Source organism: Ascaphus truei, chromosome 6 (assembly GCF_040206685.1).
Source record: "Ascaphus truei isolate aAscTru1 chromosome 6, aAscTru1.hap1, whole genome shotgun sequence".
NCBI classification, from domain to species: Eukaryota; Metazoa; Chordata; class Amphibia; order Anura; family Ascaphidae; genus Ascaphus; species Ascaphus truei.
In genome coordinates, this window is record NC_134488.1 from 16958389 (window position 1) to 16973345 (window position 14957).

General features: G+C 46.8%; 1 protein-coding gene across 1 annotated transcript in view; it reads right to left on the reverse strand.

The window, feature by feature from the left end:
* Positions 1–3726: 3726 nt before the first annotated feature.
* The window catches only part of PLOD1 (procollagen-lysine,2-oxoglutarate 5-dioxygenase 1), a 44002-nt gene continuing 32771 nt past the window's right edge, over positions 3727–14957 (reverse strand). The window contains exons 16-18 of the mRNA XM_075606519.1: positions 8805–8951; positions 7746–7871; positions 3727–5359 (exon numbers count right to left, since the gene is read on the reverse strand). Coding sequence (XP_075462634.1) covers positions 5204–5359; positions 7746–7871; positions 8805–8951 — 429 coding nt within the window. The 3' untranslated portion in view covers positions 3727–5203. The remainder of the gene's footprint in view (positions 5360–7745; positions 7872–8804; positions 8952–14957) is intronic.

Genomic DNA, 14957 nt, shown 5'->3' on the forward strand with positions numbered 1-14957 from the left:
AGCACATGATTGGTTTACTGAAAGCTGTGTCATTGCAAAAGCAGCCTACAAACCCCGCTGCTGATGTCCTTAGCCCCGCCCTCTTGTTAAAGGGCTGCATGAGGCTGATGCATGCCGGGAAGCAGGAGGGTAACATGAACATGCTGTTTTCTGGCTCTGTGGGTTGCAGTTTCACCAAGTTGTGATTTTCCATATTTAGAGGTATCTCTGGGAGCAGGGTGTCCCCAGAGCTGGAATTAATGGGGTTCAGCCCCAGAGACCCCCTGCTTCAAACTTATGTTAAAAAAACAGTCATTAAAAAAAGCAGCAGCATGAATTGCTCCTTTAATACTACATTTCCAGACTTGAAAATGATATTTCAATATTTTGAAAGCATGTATCGGTGCGCAAACTCCCTGCGTCCCCGTTACCTGCTGCCTCTTCTGTCGCGCCCCCCCTCGCCTCGAATAATGCGTCACGTGACCCGCAGCGTCATTTGACGTCACGTCTCCATGGTAATGGGCGTCATTTGACGTCACGTCTCCACGGTAATGGGCGTCATTTGACGCCATGTTGCCATGGAGACGCGTGGACAAGAAGCCGGTAAGGAAATTTACAGAGGCCTCGCGCTCTTAGCACGTGGCCTCTGTATCCGCCGCGCACAACCCAGATCTATACCATATATATATATCTACATAACCTTAACTTAGTAGGGAGTTTTAGTGTTATCAATTACACTTTGCTCCTGCTAATTTCATACTAGTTGCTTGGGCAGCAGAGCCCAAGGACCACCTGCTTTAGACAGCGGTGCGGGAGATTTCTCTTGGGGGCGCGGGCAGTTGCAGAGGTCCCGCGCTCGTCCCCCAGGCATTTAAATTAATGCCGGGTGATCGCGTGAGGTCTCTGCAACTAACTTATCGGGATTCTGAAGAGCTGCAGGGACGCAACTCCATGGGGTCGTGTGACCCCCGTGGCGTCATTTGACGCGGCCTAGGAAGTTGACGGGGGCGCGAGAGCAAGGTGGAGCAGGCAGAGGGGCGCAGGCGAAAAAGTTTGCGCTCCCCTGGAGTAGGATACACAGAAGTAACCAGAGCATTGTTCATAGCGTGCATGTATATATCAGTGTTTTTCCTATGAAAAAGAAGGAAGGAGCACTCACGCTGAAATTATTTGTATACCGACATAGGTGTTCATGGGACCTGAGTTCCAGATGGTATTCTGGGGAGAAGAAAAATGCAGCACTGGCATGGCCTTTGGGAAAGGATAATTTAATCACAGATCCTAAAATATGGACCTTTCTCATCTTGAGGTTATGTTGATCTGTGATTAAATCATCCTTCGCATGAAGACTGCTGCATTTTTCTTCTCCTTTTATCAGTTTTTCAACATGGTTTCCCCAGGCTTCCTTACAGCTTTCATGTCATTTAAAAATGGAACCAAATACAGAAAACTTTACAATGCAGCTGATCTCAGACGCGCTATTAGGCTGCGTCCAGGGTTGCAGCAGCCGTACGGAGGCGCGCGGAGGCTGAGGGAAAGCGGGTGCTTTCCCTGGCCTTGGTTAGCTCGCCGTCCGTGGGCGTGTCGGGGGGGCGGGCCAGTGACGTCACAGAGCTGGTTCGCCCTCTTTGGGCGAACCGCTCACGTGACCGGCCCTGCGCTCCCTTGAGCGCTTGAATCTAAAATTCTCATAAGACCCACGCTTCCGCACGCTTGCGGAACCTTGCGCGAGCCCCTGCTAAAGCCGCTCTCATTGCGGCTGCCGGGGCTCACTGGTAAGCACCAGCGCGCCTCAGCACGGGTCAGCGCCTAAGCGCTGACCAATGCCCGAGGCCTTAGAGAGGGTTGGGGTTCCTTACAATGCACCTGATCTCAGACGCGCTATTAGAGAGGGTTGGGGTTCCTTACAATGCCTCCAATCTCAGACGCGCCATTAGAGAGGGTTGGGGTTCCTTACAATTCATCTGATGCCAGACGCGCTATTAGAGAGGGTTGGGGTTCCTTACAATGTATCTGATCTCAGACGCGCTATTAGAGAGGGTCGAGGTTCCTTACAATTCATCTGATCTCAGACGCGCTATTAGAGAGGGTTGGGGTTCCTTACAATGCATCTGATCTCAGACGCGCTATTAGAGAGGGTTGGGGTTCCTTACAATTCATCTGATCTCAGACTCGCTATTAGAGAGGGTTGGGGTTCCTTACAATGCATCTGATCTCAGACGCACTATTAGAGAGGGTTGGGGTTCCTTACAATTCATCTGATCTCAGACGCGCTATTAGAGAGGGTTGGGGTTCCTTACAATGCATCTGATCTCAGACGCACTATTACAGAGGGTTGGGGTTCCTTACAATGCAACTGATCTCAGACGCGCTATTAGAGAGGGTTGGGGTTCCATACAATGCATCTGATCTCAGACGCGCTATTAGAGAGGGTTGGGGCTCCTTACAATGCACCTGATCTCAGACGCTCTATTAGAGAGGGTTGGGGTTCCTTACAATGCACCTGATCTCAGACGCGCTATTAGAGAGGGTTGGGGTTCCTGCACCGGGTAGAGCTGCTCTGGTATATATCCGGCTCACATTTATGATGTATGAACACACTGACCACTTCAGGCACGTGGGCAACACATGTCCATCATCATGTAGTGCTCAGGAGACTTAGGGCTGGAGCACGCATGGCGGCCAGTGGCGGTGTTCATTGTTGAAACTACCACTGGCTGCGAAGCGCGGTGTTGTCGCCGCTGCTGGAGTCTTTCCAAACTGTGATTCCCGGCTGCAGCAGCGCGACGTCAGTTGCAGCCGCCATCAATGTCCAGACGTTTTCATTGGTTGCTGAAATTGCTGGGGAACGGGTTTATCATTGTATTTATTATTTATTCTCATTATTACATTATTTTTATTACATTATTTACCCACCGCCCGCCTGCGGAACATTCCGTCTGCTGGGGATGTTTACACATCTTCCAGCAGACGGCGCCGCGAAGCGCCACGTGTGCTCTTGCCCTTAGAGGATGGGAAATAGGATTGGATACAGAATTCATTATTCTTTTTTTGTTAAATCTTGCTCTAATCCCCACTGTTTGTACTTTATTTTCTGTATACTGTCATTTTGTGAAGCGCTGTGCGCACTGTTGGCACTAAATGAAAAATATATATGTACAAGTGTAAGCCTGGTGTATGTGAATGTGTAGGTGTCATGGCTTTGTCCTCACAGCAAGGTCTGGTAATGCCCCTCACCCTTCCTTCCAGCTCCCTTCCCATATTTATTCTCTTACACGATGAGTGCGACATACCCGGCCATGCCATACATTGTATCACATCGGCTGGGTGTTTGGCAGGGACCGGTGTGCACGGTGTGCCGGGCCTCTTACCTCCTCCAGAGCCGGCACCATCGCCGTGACATGCAGGGCCTCGTCCACCCTCGCGTCACGTCAGGGCCCAGTGTCTTCTCACGGTAGCAGTAGGTGATCCCGGCACTTTAACGGCCCAGCCGCTTTCCCCGGCAAGCACATTTAAACTTTGATTACGGAAGTTGGGCCTGGGAACTGCGTAGGGCCGGTGCAGTCGCATGGCACCACCATGAAGCCGGCAATATGATGTGACAGGGCTTGACCATGCCATATTATCGGATGTGTAATGTGTCTATTGAATGTCTTGTACACTACAGTTTCATGGGCCTTCATAAGCACCAAAGTCTCTAATCGGCAAGGCAGTCTTGTTCCAGACCAGACAGACACTGCACACAAGTAACAAGCACAAATCTTTGTTTTAATGTAAAACCCTCAACAACACAATGTACATGACACATTAAATATTCATAGTCTTGTGGTGCTATTTGGGGAAGCCGTGAACTTGAAAATGTTCCATTGATAAATCTTGGCACAGTCCGATTGGAAGTGTTCTTGGAGCCTGTGGTTCACCCCGGCTTTTTATAACTAAATGATGGTTATTGAGCCCTCCTCCGCTCCCTGATTTATATAATCACCGTGAACACGAAACCGGCGGTGTAAAAAGAAATATCACCCGGTTTGCTTTAGAGGTCCGTGTGTGCACTGCAGAGCCGGGGCGGCCAAATCCCAGTCCTGAAGGGCCACCAAATAGTTAGATGTTTTCAGGATATCCCTGCTTCAGCACAGGTGGCTCAGTCAACGACAGCTTCCTGTGCTGAAGCAGGGATATCCTGAAAACCTCTACATATTGGTGGCCCTTGAGGGCTGGGAGTTGGCCGCCCCGGCTCTGCAGGTAGTAGAGCAAGGTCCAATGGGGCAAATTCATCAAGTACCGATAAGGGTTGCCGGATCAGGTGTGCTAACCCTACCGGCACTTGATGAATCTGCCCCAATGAGCTTCTCTGCAGAACAGTTTTAGTATCTGATGCACACAGGTGAAAAGGGAGATTAGATTGTAAGCTCTTCGGAGCAGGGACTCCTAAAAAAGGGAGCTGCCATAGGAGTCACGTACAGTATAATCAATTAAAAGCAGGAACGTTCCTATATCATTTTAAACATAGCAGCATCTGAATCCGAAGGATATTCCTTCCCAATAGGACGTCACAAAATTATTTGACTCGCTCGACACGCTTTTAAAATGCAAAAAACATTGAAGGCGCCGGGATTTCTTTTTATTACGGCCACTTTTGCTGCAGGGAGAATTTGTGGAATATTTTATGGACTATATCACATGTGATCGCTGTATGGAGTGAGAAAGTCATTACATTCAGCATTGATAGTCTTTGTGCTAAGTACATTCACTATAAATAACAGTTGGTTGAAACACTGGTGGCCCTTCTATTTAAAAAAATATTTTTAAAAAAACGTACCGCTATATTTAAAATACACCAGCGCTGTTGAAATGTCGTTGATTCTCGCTCTTCTATTTAAGGCACTTTTTTTTTTTGATTACATAACACTGAAACTCTGAAACACTATTTTCTGTACTAAGCACCTACTTAAAAACCGGGAAAGTCCTGTTCGTTTTCCATTTGTGTTTCAAATCCAGCACCCTGTGTGACATTTGCAAGTCAATTTAAGTGTGTGCTAATGAACGAAAACAGAAAAATGGGGGATTGCCGGCGTCCCCAGGACCTCTTCCGAAAAGGAGACTGCATTAGGAATCCTCGTGCAGTGGGATACGCTGCTTGGAACCGGACTGCTAATACTACCCATTCTCTTAATACTTTCTAAATGTTGCATCTCGAGTGTTCTTTTTAAGGCCGGTGGGTAACCTAGGGATCCACAAAAGTGACTGCAATGTATCGCGTTCCTTTCGTAGTCAGGAGTCCTTCGTGGTAATGAGTTAATCGTCCTGGGTGCATTAAAGCCCAGCCTTTCCTTGGGGCTTGTACGGAGCAATTATAACGCAGGAATCTGCAGCCGCCTCCCTGCAACGTTAAAAATACATGTTCAGCGATAGGTAAAAGGACATTAGGTCATTTAGGTACCACGTTTTAATGTGTGCATGTATGTCTTTATTTATATAGCACCATTAAATGTACATAGCGCGTCACAGCAGTAATACACGTGGTAATTAAACAAATAATACAAATAACAGGTCATGGGAATAAGTGCATCAGACATAAAAGTAACATTGTGGAAGAGTAGTCCTTGCTCCGAAAAGCTTACAATCTAATTGGTAGGAAGGACGTATAGAGACAGTAGGAGGGAGTTCTGGTAAGTGCAGCTGCAGGGGGCCAAGCCTTATGTATCGTATTTAGTATTAGCCACGGGGCTACTCATATGCTTCTTTAAGCAAGTGTGTTTTGAGGTGGATCTTAATGGTGGATAGAGAGGGTGCTAGTTGGGTATTGAGGGGAAGGGCATTCCAGAGGTGTTAAGGCAGCGGTCTGTGCCTATCTCCCTTTTTCCCCCAATCCAACACGGTTTGGTTTTATTTTTCCAATCTAATGCTTTATTCAGGTTCAAATAAAGCCCACCCCATCGCCCAGTTACCATGGTAACCGCAGAAGACAGAGCCGAGGAAAGTACATTTTTAACATTAAGCTTTTCATTAAAGGATGTGCTTCTGGGGGGCGGTGGCGATTTCTGCTTTTAATTGGTTATTTGCCACGCAAGGGGAGGAATAAACGTCCCTACATTATCAGGGAGGCGGGGCAGCCAAGATGGTCCAAACACACCGCTTCATATCCACATTGTAAGTGACAACAACGAATTTATGGTCCTCTCAAAAATATTTTCCTACTTTTGTTTAAAGTGTGTGGTGTACTGCCCGACCAGCGGTCACAATGTGTGGTGTACTGCCCGACCAGCGGTCCCAGTGTGTGGTGTACTGCCCGACCAGCGGTCCCAGTGTGTGGTGTACTGCCCGACCAGCGGTCACAGTGTGTGGTGTACTGCCCGACCAGCGGTCCCAGTGTGTGGTGTACTGCCCGACCAGCGGTCCCAGTGTGATGGTACAAGAGGACTCTCTTACAATACCAGATGTTTGTATTATTTTTGTATTTTATTTTTTTTAAAGCTGTTCTATTTGAGCGGGGGGAAAAGAAAATGTAAAATGGGTCCCTTTTCCTCTTTATAGCTTTTTACCCCATAATTTCACCGATTTTGAATTTCTGGACATCAGCACATAATCCTGATGAAGGCATGGTGACCAGTGTCCAGAAAAATACAACGATGTGGTTATAGATAATAAATCACGTTATCCAGCGGCCAGTGTGATGGGGTCCTGCTATTTATTTTATTTTTGTACACACAGAGCACCACTTACATTTTTTTTTAATTGAATGATTTACAAAGTTACAATTCCACTAACTTAAAAAAAAAAAAAAAATAGCAATAAAAAAATAAATAACATTTTAATAAGCCTCCTTTTATTTACTCCATGTTTATTGCTTCCTCATATAGTCTAAATAGCGGTGCCCCAACGTTTAGTAATTATAGATTTTTTTTAAATCGCACACGGCCACTACTTTAATTTAACACGTCAACCGCTGTCATTGGAAGCCTCAGGAAAAAGCCTCAGGAAAAAACTGGCGCTAAAAAAGACCAACTTTATAAAAAATGTAAAAAAAATTGAATCATGTTATATCTTACTTAAATCTGCTGCTATTTTGTTTTTGTACCAGTGTTGCCCTAATCTAGTAACTGGGAGTCTGATCAATAACCCTCGTTGTCACTTGTCTCCCACTGTGTACAGCTGGGCTGTGGAACATGTTAATGCTATATCATCAATAATGGTACCCAGCAAATTCCGGACCTAACAGGGGGTTATTCATTATACTACAATAGTGCAGATCAGAGCAGTATTGCACGGAAGTGGATGGGAGTTTCTCTGCGATTGTGCCCTGATCAGTACTAGAACAATTTAATTAACAACCCCCATTGGGATCTCTTCCGCAAGGCGCAGGCAACACAATTTTAGCATCTTTGGTGCAGGTACATACAAGAAAAATAACTTTTCAAATGCATTATCTGGGGGGGTGGGGGGGGGTAGTGGAAGCTTGTGCAGAGGGGGGAGGGTGGGGGGGGATTAGCTTGTGCAGAGGGGGGAGGGGGGGGAAATTATCTTGTGCAGCGCAGGGGTACCTGTTGACCAGTGGGCATAGGACCCATCTGCACAGGAAGGGGGCCCCAGCCCCTCAGCCAATCCCAGTAGTCGCAACCTACTTGAAGTCTGGAACAAAATTCCAGGTTCGGCCGTGGTGTCCGGGACACTTGTCCAGGCGCCATCCTCCCACCTCCCAACCAGGTGGCTGCCCCGCTAGTAAGTGCTGATAAAAGGTTGCATACTGTAAGTACTCAGGCACTGACCTCATAATCTTTGCCCAAGCTGTTCAGAGCAATGTTGATGGTGAAGGTTGAAGCATCGTGGTGAGGAGAGAGCGACGGCTGCTCATCAGGTCTGTATCGCACTACAAAAGCCATCTCAAACAGTGCCTGCACGGATAAATACATATTGCATAGAACGATGCATACTGACAGAGAAATATATAATAATAATAAATATATTATATTATTATTGGGTTTTTTTCACTCAGAGCGCCATTTCCAGTATCCAAGAAGGAACTAAGCCGGTATTATAGCTCAACACTCAACCACAGTCTCATCTAAAACCAAAATGAATAGATAATGTTTATTGGGTTTACCAGAATACTACAAATAAAATATATAAAAAGATGGCGGGTGGCAGGGGTGAACTGCGCCTGTAAATGTGGGATGTGTTTTGTTTTTTTCAGAAGGATGGAAAGACACGGGTCCCGAGAGCTGAACTGCAGTAATTTCGGCTCAGTGAACCCCCTGGTTCTTAAGATACATACTGGGGAAAGGTAGTGCCTGTACTTCCGCATATTTAAATCCACGCCGGCCAATCGGAAGCTGCGATGTTGCGGCTTCCTCTTGGCCTGCGTAAGATGGGAGATTTGACCGGCCATTTTGTTTTCCCTGGAGGGAACATTACCAGTGCCACCTTTACAGGTATCTCGGGAACCAGACACACGATTCAGCTCCGGGGACCCCTGCTTAACAGCCATTTAAAAAAAAACATTTTTAAAAAGTTGAGCAGTGGGGCTGCTTCTGTAAAGACTGAAAAAAAAAAAGTATGGGGGAAAAAAAGTTACATTTTCTTTACTTTCACTTTGCAGAAGGGATTCGGGGAAAAAAAAATTAATATTTGTCTTTTTTCTCCCAACCCAATCTGAATATTGCCTATCCCTGTCAGGAGATCAACTAAAAAATAACACAAGATTCAGATTACAACATTGACAGATGTTTCCAGATAACCTTTCAGAACTGATTTAAAATGTGATTTTTATATAAATAATATTGCTGCCAGGTGGAGCGTCACCAGTTAACCCGCTGTGAGAGTCTTACCCTGGTGTAGTAGCCCGGAAACATTTTCTCTGTTATAGGGGCAATGAAGTCTAGTAGGAACTTTTGCCATTCCTTCTCATAGCCAACTTGGTTCATGTGAATGTCAATCGTTGGGACATTTTCATAGCCCCCTTGAAGTCTCTGATCCTAAAATACACACATAAAAGCAGATAAAGCAATCATGTCTTACACCTGGACAGCAATAGAATAACGGACAAAGACAATGCACCACATTTAGTTTAATTGCTGTATTGCTTTTAATGATTAATTGCAGCACGTTTGTCTCACGTAGGGATGTTGCCTGATTTTTAATACAACAGATTAGAGGTCTGTATTGCCTCATGTCCACTTGAACATGGACCGCTATACACATACACCCGCCGTAAACACTTCACAAGCACATGCTGTAGAATAATGTAGAGCATTAGCCAACGTAATTGACTCTCTCTCTCGAGTGAATAACGAAGGAAAAACATTCCCCTTCTTGAATGATACGTTTTACTATTCCCTTCAAGTCTATGGTTTGCCCGCTCCCACACCCTGTGAAGGAATCTTACGCCCACTCCTCAGGCAAAACAGGTGCGAGGGAAGGGAAATTGCTCAGCACACAGGGACAGCCCACACTTGGGGGTAACTGGAGAATGTGAGACCCTCATAAATCGTACAACGAAATACCTGCCGCTCAACAAGTGGGTTACATATCCCTGTTAGGGTCTTCTAATGGTGTATGCCATCTACACTCCATCTATTTGGAATAGCTTCATCACCACCAAGGATTTTAACTACAGTATGTTTCACTGCGCACACACACACACACAATATTTCTATGTAATAAAATAACCTTTATGTTATATTCTGTTGATCCACTGGGATGGCCCTATGAGGGGACACCAATACCCCTGGATTAAGATTTATCCATTACATGTTATTTCCCGAGTGCATAACAATCGGGATTCTTTTGGGCCGATTCTCTTTCTGATCAACCTTTTATGTATGAATGTGAGACCCTCCAAGTTTCAGCAATTCACGCTCACAAACCGAACACTGGAAAATGATTTACATTTGCCCAAAGATGTCATTGTTATTTTTTATTTTGTAGGCCGCATTTACTTCGGTTTATTGTGGCAGACCATCTTTGGTTAACGTTTAAACTAGGGGTGATAACACCTCCCCTGCTTCTATGGCAGACACGTTTTTTCCCTGACTAAAATGCTTGCAAGTGGATACCAGGAAGCGGATAATTAAACTGCTGATACCGACCCCGACGGTGGCCCCACTTCTTGATGGGTTGAAACACTGAAATCACAAGACTTCCAATAAAATGCACTTTTTGGCATCCTGGTGTGGTTCCTGGTGTGGTAAGCACACTTTTTGCTTTATGAAACACAACAGGAATGTCCCGGGCCTCAGATTATGCCTGCTGCTTATATTCCAATTCACTTGGAAGGTTCGGGACCGCTGACAGAGTCCAGCATGCTCCGTAACATGTCTCTCAAGTATTAATTGAACTTTATTACTTGTGTAAATACCCACCCATTTCTAGGACAGATGTACGAGCAGCAGTCTGCGATTATCGCCATCTTTTTTTTTGTACCACTGTTTGTCCTTTTCCCGTTTTTTTTGTTGTTTTTTTTTTAAATCGGAGGCTTTATTTAGGAGATATACGCCTTTGTATACCGAGTGTCTGGGGGATTATAATGGAGCTCAACCCACAGCACATTGCAGTCCAAGGGTTACCATGGTAACCTCAGAAGCTAGACCTTAAGAAAAATCATGATTGTTAACACTAGAATGTTTAAAAATAAATAAATTAAAGAGCAGGACGCTCGGGGTGGGGGGCGACAAGATACTAACATGTATACTTCTGGGGGAGGGAGGGGGTGATTGCTGCTTTAAAAAGCAAGCTTGCAAATCCATGGATATGTCACTAAAGTTGACTACCCGCTCAAACCAAAAGACGCTCTAGAATTATTATAATATAGAAAATCTAAGGTGCAGAGGGGTACAACAATGCGTGCCGGTATTTACTGCCAAAGGGGCTTGCAGAGAAATTGGTCACAGGCCACTTTGGCTGTATTTATTTATAAAATATTTTACCAGGAAGTAGTACATTGAGAGTTACCTCTCGTTTTCAAGTATGTCCTGGGCATAGAGTTAAGACAAATAATACATGGTTACAAATACAGTTACACAAATGAACAGGGTATACATTATATACAAGACATTGCATGCACAGTTAAAGAAAATATATATTATGGGCGTATGTAACAGTTACAGACCAGGTTAAAATGTGAGACAGCCTTAGATTTGGAAGAACTTAAACTGTAGGTGGCTGTGAGAGTCTCTGGTAGGTTGTTCCAGTTTTGGGGTGCACGGTAGGAAAAGGAGGAACGGCCGGATACTTTGTTGAGCCTTGGGACCATGAACAGTCTTTTGGAGTCTGATCTCAGATGATAAGTGTATAGGGATAACTGATGATAGCCATGGAGTTCCCACAGATTGCACGCAAAGTACATATGGTACATATAATGGGGTGATCCAGTAATCACAATATTCCTGAGATGAGTTGTATCGATGTATACCTCACATGTACCTCCAACAATGAATTTAACGTACGGAAAATGCAAAATCTCCCACTTTATACGTTGAAAAAATAATAATGTTTTATTATAAAGACTTCCACGCGAGTGATAATTTATTTACAGTGACGGTTAAAAATCCCCATTGGTGAGTCCGCTGGCTACTACCAACCAGTAAGGTAAGTACTGTATGTAAATAGGTTATGGTAGTAACGCTATGTATCCGGAAAGGAACCGGCGGGTTTAGTAGTACTTACAACTTAAGATATTCTTGCCCTAAGTTTAAACCATGATATTAGGTCCAATGCGTATATAAGGGGCCTATAATAGTATACAAAAAAAGAGGGAACACAGCTGTGTCCCAACAAAGTATTCCTCTTTGAAGATTTACAATAGTGACCGTGTGGAGGCTATTATAATAGTGTTTCAAAGTAACACAAACATAGAACACAGTGATTGTTGAGCTGAATAACCAATTTAACCAAGAATGCAGGTGTCTATATATGATAGCATACTATAGGAATATATGAGCAGGATAACCGCTATAAAGGAATATGTAGAGCCTATATAGCAGCATTCATTTAGAGCATTCTTCTAAGCGTTATATTGCTGCGGAGGTATAAAAGCGCACAGGACACGGCTGTCGCTATAAGGCAGCGCACACAATCTCCGCTACAAAAGAGCAACACATTGTGATAATTCTCAGCATTCTCTAAATAATATGTGCGGTGACGTCGGAAGCGGGAGGTGTCCGGCATCGGAACAACATCGCGACCTGGTTGTGTGGCGGTGTTTTTGCTACACACAATTTCTATTTAGCGAATGCGGAGAATTATCACAATAGCAACATGTGACAGCCCACACTTGTAGCGGAGATTGTGTGCGCTGCCTTATAGCGACAGCTGTGTCCTGTGCGCTTCTATACCTCCGCAGCAATATAACGCTTAGAAGAATGCTCTAAATGAATGCTGCTATATCGGCTCTAGATATATCTTTATAGCGGTTATCCTGCTCATATATTCCTATAGTATGCGATCATATATAGACACCTGAATAGCTATTCTTGGTTAAATTGGTTATTCAGCTCAACAATCACTGTGTTCTATGTTTGTGTTACTTTGTAACACTATTATAATAGCCTCCACACGAACACTATTATAAATCTTCAAAGAGGAATACTTTGTTGGGACACAGCTGTGTTCCCTCTTTTGTATACTATAATACAGCGGTGCGCAAACTTTTCAGTTCACGCCCCCTGTGTCTGTGCTCTCCCTTGCCTGCGCCCCCCCCGTGTCTGTGCTCTCCCTTGCCTGCGCCCCCCCGTGTCTGTGCTCTCCCTTGCCTGCGCCCCCCGTGTCTGTGCTCTCCCTTGCCTGCGCCCCCCCGTGTCTGTGCTCTCCCTTGCCTGCGCCCCCCGTGTCTGTGCTCTCCCGTGTCTGTGCTCTCCCTTGCCTGCGCCCCCCGTGTCTGTGCTCTCCCTTGCCTGCGCCCCCCCCCGTGTCTGTGCTCTCCCTTGCCTGCGCCCCCCCGTGTCTGTGCTCTCCCTTGCCTGCGCCCCCCCCATGTCTGTGCTCTCCCTTGCCTGCGACCCACCCGTGTCTGTGCTCTCCCTTGCCTGCGCCCCCCCCGTGTCTGTGCTCTCCCTTGCCTGCGCCCCCCCCGTGACTGTGCTCTCCCTTGCCTGTGCCCCCCGTGTCTGTGCTCTCCCTTGCCTGCGCCCCCCCCCCGTGTCTGTGCTCTCCCTTGCCTTTGCCTGTGCCCCCCCCGTGTCTGTGCTCTCCCTTGCCTGCGCCCCCCCCGTGTCTATGCTCTCCCTTACCTGCGCCCCCCCCCGCGTCTGTGCTCTCCCTTGCCTGCGCCCCCCCCCCCGTGTCTGTGCTCTCCCTTGCCTGCCCCCCCCCCGTGTCTGTGCTCTCCCTTGCCTGCGCCCCCCCCCCCGTGTCTGTGCTCTCCCTTGCCTGCGCCCCCCCGTGTCTGTGCTCTCCCTTACCTGCGCCCCCCGTGTCTGTGCTCTCCCTTGCCTGCGCCCCCCCCCGTGTCTGTGCTCTCCCTTGCCTGTGCCCCCCCGTGTCTGTGCTCTCCCTTGCCTGCGCCCCCCCCCCGTGTCTGTGCTCTCCCTTGCCTTTGCCTGTGCCCCCCCCGTGTCTGTGCTCTCCCTTGCCTGCGCCCCCCCCGTGTCTGTGCTCTCCCTTACCTGCGCCCCCCCCGTGTCTGTGCTCTCCCTTGCCTGCGCCCCCCCCCGTGTCTGTGCTCTCCCTTGCCTTTGCCTGTGCCCCCCCGTGTCTGTGCTCTCCCTTGCCTGCACCCCCCCCGTGTCTGTGCTCTCCCTTGCCTGCGCCCCCCCCCCGTGTCTGTGCTCTCCCTTGCCTGCGCCCCCCCGTGTCCGTGCTCTCCCTTGCCTGCGCCCCCCCCGTGTCCGTGCTCTCCCTTGCCTGCGCCCCCCCCCCTTCTTACCTGCTCGAGTTGCACTCGTCATATGACGCAGCGACATTTGAAGCCGCGTTGTCATGGCGACGCGTCACTGAAGAGCCGGCTGAGAGCAGGTAAGGGAAGTTGCAGAGGCCTCGCGCCTCCCCCCTCATTTAATTTACATGCCTGGGGGAAGAGCGTGGGGGCTCCGCAACCACCGCGCCCCCCCTAGAAAATCCCGTGCCCCCCAGTTTGCGCGCCCCTGCTATAATAGACCCCTTATATACGCATTGGACCTAATATCATGGTTTAAACGTAGGGCAAGAATATCTTAAGTTGTAAGTACTACTAAACCCGCCGGTTCCTTTCCGGATACATAGCGTTACTACCATAACCTATTTACATACAGTACTTACCTTACTGGTTGGTAGTAGCCAGCGGACTCACCAATGGGGATTTTTAACTGTCACTGTAAATAAATTATCACTCGCGTGGAAGTCTTTATAATAAAACATTATTATTTTTTCAACGTATAAAGTGGGAGATTTAGCATTTTCCATACGCTAAATTCATTGTTGGAGGTACATGTGAGGTATACATCGATACAACTCATCTCAGGAATATTGCGATTCCGTGATTACTGAATCACCCCATTATATGTACCATATGTACTTTGCGTGCAATCTGTAGGAACTCCATGGCTATCATCATTTACGAGAAGACGCCTCACAAGGAGGAAACACGCGATGCACCGCCGTCAGAACAAATGGAAGGCTGGTCAGCTGACTGTGAAAAAACTTTATTGCTCCCAATGTAGAGCTAGCACACTTTGACGCGTTTCAGCCAATGGGCCTTTGTCAAAAAGTGAATAGCAGCTCGCAGACCGCACATGATATAGCGTGTTCAATCATCTACACCTGTCACTCCCTCGTCACCAAGGTGAAGAGCCGGTGTGTGATGAACACAGAAATATCCACTGACACATTGAGTGAGTTAAAAACATATATACAGCGATTCACCTGCCCTCCACTAGCAACATAAACAATCCGAAATCGTGTAGAGGAGATGATAAAGAACAGGGCAGGCTTTATAACGTTAATGAATGGTTAAAAACAAATTAGTTACATTGGTAAGCATGAATCCTTGTATAGAATAAACTTAATAT